This window comes from Physeter macrocephalus, chromosome 15, assembly GCF_002837175.3.
Source record: "Physeter macrocephalus isolate SW-GA chromosome 15, ASM283717v5, whole genome shotgun sequence".
NCBI lineage: Eukaryota > Metazoa > Chordata > Mammalia > Artiodactyla > Physeteridae > Physeter > Physeter macrocephalus.
This window is the reverse complement of record NC_041228.1, coordinates 68,561,387-68,571,802: the sequence shown is the minus strand read 5'-3', so window position 1 is coordinate 68,571,802 and position 10,416 is coordinate 68,561,387. Positions and strand designations below refer to the sequence as shown.

At 37.6% G+C, this 10,416-nt stretch overlaps 1 protein-coding gene across 8 annotated transcripts in view; it reads left to right on the top strand.

Moving 5' to 3' along the window:
• The window catches only part of SGK3 (serum/glucocorticoid regulated kinase family member 3), a 120,044-nt gene that overhangs the window by 106,897 nt on the left and 2,731 nt on the right, over positions 1-10,416 (top strand). For 7 of the 8 annotated variants that reach the window (XM_024126997.3, XM_007130856.4, XM_007130858.4 and 4 more), the window contains 3 exons: positions 1,844-1,939; positions 3,902-4,057; positions 7,220-7,309. In XM_024126997.3, coding sequence (XP_023982765.1) covers positions 1,844-1,939; positions 3,902-4,057; positions 7,220-7,309 — 342 coding nt within the window. The remainder of the gene's footprint in view (positions 1-1,843; positions 1,940-3,901; positions 4,058-7,219; positions 7,310-10,416) is intronic. The other variant, XM_055091074.1, reaches the window with a different exon arrangement.

Below are 10,416 nucleotides of genomic sequence, written 5' to 3'. Positions count from 1 at the left end.
GCCTCTCCCGTTGCGGAGCACAGGCTCCGGACGCGCAGGCCCAGCGGCCATGGCTCACGGGCCCAGCCGCTCCGCGGCATGTGGGATCCTCCCGGACCGGGGCAGGAACCCGTGTCCCCTGCATCGGCGGGTGGACTCGCAACCACTGCGCCACGAGGGAAGCCCTAAAGCTGTTTTTTAAAAGAAATAAGCTAAAGCAAATATGGCAAAATGTTAATATTGCCTATATTTGGGTGGCAGCACTATTGGTTTCTGTTACATTTTTATATTTTTTGTATGGTTAAAATATTTTATAATAAAAATTGTTTAATGGAAGAAAATAAAGCAGTGGATATGGGGGAAAAATTACGAATCAGAATTTATTAACCAGAACATCCTATTCTCTAATCATTTTAACTAGCAGAAAATGTATCTTTCTATTTGAGACAGTAATAATAATTCTTAAAATTTATGTGAAAGCCTTGCTATTCTAACTTCACACATACATACGTTTAAAGTGTTCTAATTTTAAAATATTAATTGTAATCTTAATTGCAATTAATTAAGAGTAATTAAGATTGTGGAGTAATTGCAAATATCATGTTAAAAATGTGTGATAAAATAGCTCACATCAGGGCTTCCCTGTTGGCGCAGTGGTTGAGAGTCTGCCTGCCGATGCAGGGGACACGGGTTCGTGCCCCGGTCCGAGAAGATCCCACATGCCGAGGAGCGGCTGGGCCCGTGAGCCATGGCCGCTGGGCCTGCGCGTCCGGAGCCTGTGCTCCGCAACGGGAGAGGCCACAACAGTGAGAGGCCCACATACTGCAAAAAAAAAAATAAAAAAATAAAATAAATAAATAAATAGCTCACATCAGATTTCTAATCAAGATGAGAAACTTAAAGTATCTATAAGTACAACTATTTACTTTGAAATGTATTTTTTCTTCCTTTTTCTCTCTAATCTAACCCTAGCACTTGTATATATTTGTAATAATTCTACTTTGGTTTATGTATGAAGAAACATTTTTTGTGGATGTATATTCATTTAATAGTTAACAAAATCTTTAAGTCCTGTAATTTTTAGAAGGGAAATAGAAGTTTTTTTGGTCATCTAAACCTAAATATGATCAGAAATTATTAAACCCTTTTTATATATGTTGCCATTTCTTTGGATCACATAAAAAAGCTTAAGAATGTATTTCCTTATATATATTTCATGTGGGAAGAGGAAATATGTATTTTGGAATCTAAAATTCAAATTCACCATCTTATATGTGTGAAATCATGATGTTTAAATTTTTTACAATTTGAAATGTAAATAGCCATGTAATAACTTAAGCAACTTTTCTAAATAATATGTTAAAGAATTGCTATTGTAATTCTTAAATAAGAATGCAATTTATTCTTTTTTCTTTCAAGAAAAAGCAAAAAAATGAATTGTAATTGCCACACTAAAAATTCTTTCTTCAGGAGAATCAATTATGAATAATGGCCATAAGAATTTCTAAAATTAATTTTGAGAAAGACTCCCCCTGCTCCCTCCCCCCCAAAAAAATACCTACTTTACCTACTTAGTATTACAGTTTGTACGTTTGTTGTCCTCTGTTTGTCTTAACTACATCACAGTTTCTGGGGAGAAATGCTTGAATATGTGTATTTTGAAAATTACCCCAATTGATTCTGAAAAGTAGCACCACCCAAGAACCCCTGGTATAGAATGAGAATACCCAACCAACTGAAAATCTAGATAACATGTTTAATTTAGTGTGATATTACACCTAAAATTTATTAAATTTCTCAATTATTCCTAGATTTTGTCTTCAACTGTTTATTGAGTTGCTCTAATATTTAATCTTTTCTATAGTACCTAGCACCTGAAGTAATCAGAAAACAGCCCTATGACAATACTGTAGATTGGTGGTGCCTTGGTGCTGTTCTGTATGAAATGCTGTATGGATTGGTATGTATTTCTACTCTGTCATTGTGATTCTAATATGTTATAAGTGATTTCAGTTTTCTCTCTTTCTTTCAATAATCTCATGGACACTTAGATAACACTAATGGAACAGTAGTAACCTGGTTAAATGATCTAAAACCACATTAGGGATATGCACAAAAAAGAAAAACTTTTCATTTTCTTACTAATTTTTTATAATTATTTCTCTGTCATACTAATCACTACTTCAAATATTCTCATCCCACTACATTTTTAAGAAATAGACACCAAGTTGTAACATTAAAATTACCCACTTTCATTCAGTTTGCTCCAGTCATTCTGCCTAATTTCAAAAAGATGGAAAGAAAAAGATTTTATTTCTCAGAGGATAATAATACCTTTTAGTTTTGCCTCGTATTTTGTTTTTATAGGATTTAATAAGTATACTGGTGCTCTGCTTTTTTTTTATTACTGGGAACCCTTTATTCCCTTTATCATAAACATCATGTCTTAAATATTTCATTGGAAAAAAGTGATGTGTGCTGTGTAATCAGTTTCCCCAGTTTTTATTAATTAAAGACACAGTTAGCCAGAGCTTCTGATTAACGAGTCAAATTGTTTTACTACATTGAGTTAATATCATTCCAACCAAAAGCAAACAATTTAGGCACTTTAATTAGCTTACATATCCTTGCAGGAATAATGTATGTTTTTCTTTAGGCTTTTTTAAACGTTCAGAATAGTTTTTAGTTTCCCTTTTTGGGCCCGTGAGTGGCCAGCAGCCTCAGGATGGTGACCAGGCTCTCATCGCCCACACTGCTGCTCCCACTAAGCTAAATCCGCCATCCGCTGAGACTTGAGCTGGTCTTGGCTTTTTTGTTTTAGCAATATCAGGTAATTCTGCATTACAATCTGTGTGTGTGTGTGTGTGTGTGTGTGTGTGTGTGTGTGTGTGTTTCCCCTGAAAATGGGGGCGATCTCAGTGAAATTCAGTCCCTGATGTATGTTTTAGAGCATCTTTTGTCTCATGTTGCTAACTTCGAATGATAGATTCCTAATGACAGCCAATGCTGTCTCTTCTTTGCCCTTGACCATGATCTGCTTGTTAAAAGATCTAGTTTTCTGGTTATGCTGGTGACTTAGAAGACCTGATAACCACTTTATACCTTACTTTCTTTAAGTGTTGGGTATTCGTCAGCCTGATATTTCCGAATCCTTTGTATTTCTTTAGAGGACTTTGAAAGTATAAAATATTATCATTGCATATAGAATGTAATTAATTCAAAAGGGAACATTTGAAACATACTTCATTAATGAGACTTATATTAACAATTTAAAAATAAAATTAGATTTTTAGAAATGAAGTTTTTCTTTCCTATACAAAAGAAAATAATAACAAGCCTGTGACTCCCTTAACTTTAAAAATTATTTTTACTTTAAACTTGTAACTCAAAAATTAACTGGCTAATTCTCATGTTGGAGCTGTACCTCAGGTCTTTAAGCTGTGAGAGTAGAATTTTAATTCTGCAGGACACTGTCACTGCCACAAGTTAGGTCTCCATCTCCACTAGAAATCTTTTTAAATTAGTTTATTCCCAAGTCTCAAGAAGTTATTTGTTTGATCTGTGTTGAATCTCTATTTCCAGTAATTCTATCATTATGCCTAATGAGGAGGTTGGTAGTGGTTTTCTTTAAAGCAGATCCTATTGCAACTTTTATAAAATTTACACCTCTCTGCAGATGTTATTGAACAAACTGACCCTAATTCATTTAGTGAACATGTATTAAGCTCTATAGCGCGCTGGGTTTTAAAATCTCTTCACATGGAAGGCCACACTGTAGATGTTCATATGCCCAAAGAGAGGCCTGTGCTTTTCTGTACTTGTGCAGGCAGACTGCTCTTTGTACATCAAGGCCAAATCTAACTATTTTAACCCCATCTGCATAATTCAATTAGTACTAACTTTCTCCCCCCCGCGCCCCCAGCCTCCTTTTTATTGCCGAGATGTTGCTGAAATGTATGACAATATTCTTCACAAGCCCCTAAGTTTGAGGCCAGGAGTGAGCCTTACAGCCTGGTCAATTCTGGAAGAACTCCTAGAAAAAGACAGGCAAAACCGACTCGGTGCCAAAGAAGACTTCGTATGTATCCTCTTTATTAAGCTTATTTATAATTTGAAGATAAATCCTTATTTTATGTGGTATTTAATGGGATGAATGCTATTCTTTAGAATAGCACCATGAAAGAGAAGCATGCTTGTTCCAACAGTTTTCACCAGTGTTTATATAGAACTGTATAGTGTTTAAAGCTCCTGTACAAGCATTTTTTTCGTTTGATCTTCATAACAATTTGATCCTGTCCTTTTCATCCCCCATATCCAGCTTTCATACCCTATTATTTATTAGAATTTCCCACCCCCTTCTAAAAAAAATGTGTGGCATGCATTTTTTGATTGCCTAAACTTTTAGATCATTTTAACAAGAATGTAAGTGCCTTCTGACTGCATGAGGTAATACCTTTTGCTTGAACTATCATTAAATCACTTTTTTTCCTGAGAATTTAAATGTGACACCTCCTTGAAATAATTATGGGATCTGCAGGTTTGCTTTTTTTTTTTCCCTTCAAATCAGGGTAATTTAATTGCTAGTGCAGTTACTAGTGTTATGTTAGTGAATTCATGAACTACTGAGGAACATGAACTTTTAAATTCATTAAAATTTCTCAGGAATTTTTGGGGGCTCTTTACCGGTCTTGAACTTGAACTGTGAATAATAAACTCATCTGCTGCTGCTTTTCCCCTCCTGCACTCCCCAGTGCAGCAGGTAGCTCTGTCCAGTTTTCTCTCTAACTTGGACTCCAGAGTCCATTGTTTCAGGGCATTCTTGCTAATGCTCCATACCTCCTTGTCTCTTGGTCCTTTTGTTGAATTCACTGGCAGAAATTGCAACCCTAGATGAATCCAGCTGTCACCCCTAGGCTGCTGAACAGTGCTGATGACAGTTGCACAACGGGGAATATTGGAAGTGCTGTGAAGTCTAGTCATTAGTCTCCTCAGTGCTTCTCCAGTTTATGCTCCTACTCTCTGTATTAACTATTTTAGACCTTCTCTCCAAATTTCCAGATTCCTTCTCTTCTTCACTTTTACCAGATGCTCTTGCCTTGTATTGATATTTTATGGGGAAAATAGAATCAGCAGAGCAGAACTCAACTCAGCTTCCTGCTGTCAGATTTGCAGACCTACATGCACCTGCCCCAATTGTTTCCTTCTTCCTAGTATAGTGGAAAAGGTCGCTTTCTGCCTTTACTGGATCCTGACCCCTTGCAAGGAACCCTGTGCATGCTTTTTTCTGCACAGATAACTGCTCTCTTTTGTCCTGGATCCTCCAATACTGTCTCTTTCTCCCTTCATAGCCAAGGGAAAAGTTTGAAAGTTTTTGACTTGAAAACCAAGTTGAAAGTTTCTATATTCATTCTCCCTTTTCCAGTCTCTTCTCATTCTTCATCAATAGCTACTAGAATTGTTGAGTACTTCTGTTCCTTAGATTGCATTCTCAGCAGCACTTAAACTTACAGCCCTCTCCTAGGCTTCTGCAAGAGCACATACTCATCTCATGCTTTCCTCTCTATTTCTGGGCCCTCCTCCAGAATCTCTTCTGTAAGCTCCTCCTCTTCACCCTGACTTTTAGGTGTTGCAGTTCCTTATGGTTGGCCCCAGACCCTTGTTTTTTTCTGTTGCTCTCTTCCTGGACAATCTCAGTTGGCCCTATGGCTTTGGTTGTGTCTTCATCTGACATTTATATCTTCAGTCCAGACCCCTCTCTAGTGAGCTCTAACTCAAAGAATACCTGCCTGTTCAACACCACCACGTGGATTCTGGAGAGTTCAGCATGTTCATAATTGAACTCCTGCTGTCTTCCTTCTGTGCTCTTTGGGCCAGAAATATGAGAGTCATTCCTGACTCTTCTCTCTTCCTTTCTTCTGTGTTCAACAAACAGCCAGACCCTAGTATATTTGCCACCTAGATCTTTCCCGTATCCAGACACCTCTCTCTACTCCCACTGCAGCCACTCTTTTCCTAGCATTGTCATCTTCTGTTTGGCCACAATAGTAGCTGTTTTCCTTTTTCTGATCATGACTCCCCAGTCCATTCCCCCATTAGTCAGAGTCATCTTAAAAAGCAAACAAACATGGGCTTCCCTGGTGGCGCAGTGGTTGAGAATCCGCCTGCCGATGCAGGGGATACGGGTTCGTGCCCCGGTCCGGGAAGATCCCACATGCCGCGGAGCGGCTGGGCCCGTGAGCCATGGCCGCTGAGCCTGCGTGTCCGGAGCCTGTGCTCCGCAACGGGAGAGGCCACAGCAGTGAGAGGCCCGCATACCACCAAAAAAATAAATAAATAAAAGCAAACAAACAAACCCCACATTTGTGACATTCCCCTTCCTAAAACTCCTTGATGGAGTCCCATGACCCTAGAATAAAATCCAAAATTCCTAGCATAGACCCAGTGTGATGAGCCCATTTACCTCTTGAGATCCTCTGTGTGTGACAATCCCACTCCTTTCCTATACCACAGCCATATAGGGCTCTCATTTTCTTGACCAAACGAAGATCTTTGCCCCCTCAGGCCCTTTGTATTCTGCTTGGAATGTTCTCCCCTCATTCTTTTTTGTCTGCCTACTTCTTACTTATCTTCCAGAACTCTGGTCAGATACCACTTTCTCTGAGAAGTCTTTTTAAACCCATCAAACTAGGTTGGATCCTAGTTTTTATACACTCTCATGGCTCCTTGTAGGAAGAAAAGCTAGAATCAATACTGTGCCGACTTTTGACAGTAGCAACCCAGAGTGGAATCATTTTTGGTAGTAGAGCTTGTCACCTTGATTTTACCCCTGCCCCACTGTGTAAAAAACTCTCGTTTTTTACCTCCCCTTTCAGTAATAATAATTCTTTGTACCTATGTAGTGCTTTATTCTTTTCATACAACTTTTATTTCCATATTTTCCAGTGATTCTTGAAGCAACCTATGAAATATCTAGGGCAGAAATGTTAACCCCACTGTACCTGTGAGGAAACAATGACTGTGAAGAGGATGTAACTTAAGTCCGTCATTCTGAGTAACTCTCCCACGTCTGCTCTGGGAGTCTTTTCACTACACCATTTGGCCAAATTGAATAACATAAACATGTACCTAAAAAGAACTTTTGAGGGACAAAGTAGAAATCGTTCAGTTTCACAAAATTCTTCAGTGAGTACTTAATATATTCTTCAGCATTAGTAAAAAATCTGTTTCTTTACTATTCTAGCTTGAAATTCAGAATCATCCTTTTTTTGAATCACTCAGCTGGACTGATCTTGTACAAAAGAAGATTCCACCACCGTTTAATCCTAATGTGGTATGTTTACATCCAAATCTTTCTTTCTAAAGTAGTGAAATATAGAACTGTAGCTCATCGTAATTGTAGCAATAGATATCAAAATCTAACCTGAATCCAATTGCATCAGTACCTAATACTTATGAAACATGTCACTCAGGATGTCTAGTCCAACTGATAACTTCAAGATGACCCATAAGATTATAGTTACATTAGATTGATCAGAATATCTTCCAGAACAGTAATTGTGAAGTGCTTCTTAAGAGCATGTGTAAGAAAGCTCAACAGGTTAAAAAAAATGCAAATTAAAGTAACTCTGAGGCATCATTTTCATACCTATAAACCAACAGACATTTTAAGTAACACGCACAATTTTTTTCTAGATTGATATAAAAAAAGTCAAATAATGTTTGACTTGTTAATTCTACTCATGGAAACATTTTACTTAAAGGATTAACAATGTTGAAATGTTTGGAAATAAATATATAATGATAGGGAGATTATTAATAAATCATCAGAAGGCCAATAATGATGTTACTAATGATAGCTTCCTATATGTAGGCATATATAATTTTTATGCATTACAACATGTAAATTATGCCTCAAATAAGCTACCAAGTTACTGCTATTACTATTCTTATTATACATGTTTTATAAATGAAGAAATGAAAACTCAGAGATATCACGTAGCTGGTTAAAAGTAGCAGACCTGAGATTCAGATCTGTGTCTGATCCCAAGGTCATTATTTTTTCTATGCTTTCTTACTCTCTATTGCCTTTTCTTGTTAAGTAAATGATAATAATGATAATAAATATAAAATGAGTAGATGCTTGGAAAATCCTTATAATGTTAAATGAAAACATGGTAATTATCATTTTTGTGACATAAGATTGCAGCAGTAAAAGTAACAGGTAAGGATGGGAAGAGGATATAAATCAAGACGGATTTGAGATTGCAGGATCATAGCTGAATTTGTTTTCCTTTTATTTAAAGTTTTTTGGTGTTGCTGTGAAGCTCGTGAAACACTTTTTTTTAGAAAATTAGAGCAGGATAAGAAAATCACTTCAGGAAAGTATTATTTAGTGTACTCAGATTTCATTCAAGGTCAGTTTCAGTACATTGCTGATAACTGGTATTAATTAATGGATGTGATATTGTATACTATAAATGTAACGATATTTGTAGACTGATTTATTTCATGTAGCTCATCCAGAAGTGTCTGTTTCAGAAGTGACTCCATTGGCAATAATTTCTGTCCTCATTTCTAGAATTTGCAGTAGGAACCCAGGACCTTTAAGAATTATTGTATTTTCTCCTTTATATTGAAAGTCTTACTGAGTTTAGTTATCCTCAAATGAACGTGTCATCAGGCTCATTAAAACTTTAGGGACCCCTTCTAAGCAACACTGAAAATGGAAACAGTGTTGACTTCAGAGGAGTCAGGCACCTCCACATTTGGATTCCTGCTGGTCTACAACTAATTAAACTTTTTAAAGTAAGACCTGCAACCGAGAATCTGTAAGAGGAAAAAACTGATAAATTTGATGACATAAAATTTAGAAATGTCTGCATGAAAAAAATACTGCAAATAAGAAACTGGGAGAAATTTCCCTAACACATAAAGCATTCTTATAAGTCATTGAGAAGAAAGACCACGACCAGTAGAAACATGGACAAAAGACACAAAATATTCAATTACAGAAAAATAAATGCAGATTTTTAAAAAATATTTGAAAAGAAGTTCTAACTAACATTTAAGGAATGCAAGATAAAACCCTAACGTGTTGCCATTTCTCATCTAACAGATAAAGATCAAAAAATTAGCTCCTACGTTGCTCTCCGTACTTGTATCCTTCTACTTAAGCCTGGCAGCAATCCTACAAAATAGTACCGTTATTTTCCACGTAATACAGATGAGTTAACTTAGGCACAGAAAAGGTTAAATAACTTGCCGGAAGTTTAAAGTTAAAATTGCAGACCTAGAATTCGAGCTCAGGTGCTTTGAGGAGAGAGTCTTCTCTCACTCTTAACGTAAGCCATACAGTTTTATCCCTCTCAGTACTGGCCAGGAGCCATCAGGGCGTTCACAGAATGTTTATAAAGTCCAGTGAAGGAACATTTTTCATCATTTATTGAGCACCTTCTATATGTCAAATTTTGGGAGTTTTATGTATTATCGCATCCAGTCCTCACAATAAACTTAACAGGTAGATGGCAGTATTTTTATTTTACAGAAGAGGAAACAAGCTCACAGAGATAGGGTAGTTTATATAAAGAATTACAGCTAACAAATTTCACAGCCAGAATTCAAACCTTAGTCTTGTTCCAGTGCCCTTGCTTCTAAGGTTATAAATGAGAATTTGATGACTTTTTTTTTTTTTTTTTGGCTGCCTTGGGTCTTTGTTGCTGTGCATGGGCTTTCTCTAGTTGCAGCGAGTGGGGGCTACTCTTCATTGCGGTGCGCGGGCTTCTCATTGCGGTGGCTTCTCTTGTTGCAGAGCACGGGCTCTAGGCACGCAGGCTTCAGTAGTTGTGGCATGTGGGCCCTAGAGCGCACGGGCTTCAGTAGTTGTGACGTGTGGGCTCAGTAGTTGCGGCACGTGGGCTCTAGGGTGCGCAGGCTTTCAGTAGTTGTGGTGCATGGGCTTAGTTGCTCCACAGCATGTAGAATCTTCCCGGAGCAGGGATCGAACCTGCGTCCCCTGCATTGGCAGGCGGATTCTTAACCACTGCACCACCAGGGAAGTCCTGATGATTTTTTTATATATACATGAGTATAATTTCTAGCATTCTTTCTCCTCTGTTGGGGAATATCTCATATGGAAGAATCTAGCGTCCCGAATTTCCCTGGTCTCTGCTCTGCTGTTTGTAGACCACCAGGCTAACTGTGTCCTTGGTTTATATATGTGCTCTGAACCTGTTTACCTTGGTTAGACTTGATGACTTGAACATTTTAAGGATTCCCTTCCTCTTAGAATTGAGATAACCTAGAGCTTCAGAGATGGGCTTTAAGAGTAAATCACCTGAATCTGTATTCCACTTTTTTTTTTTTTTTTTTTTTTTTTTTTTTTTTTTTTTTTTGTGGTATGGACGCCTCCCTCTGCTTTGGCCCCTCCCGTTGCGGGGC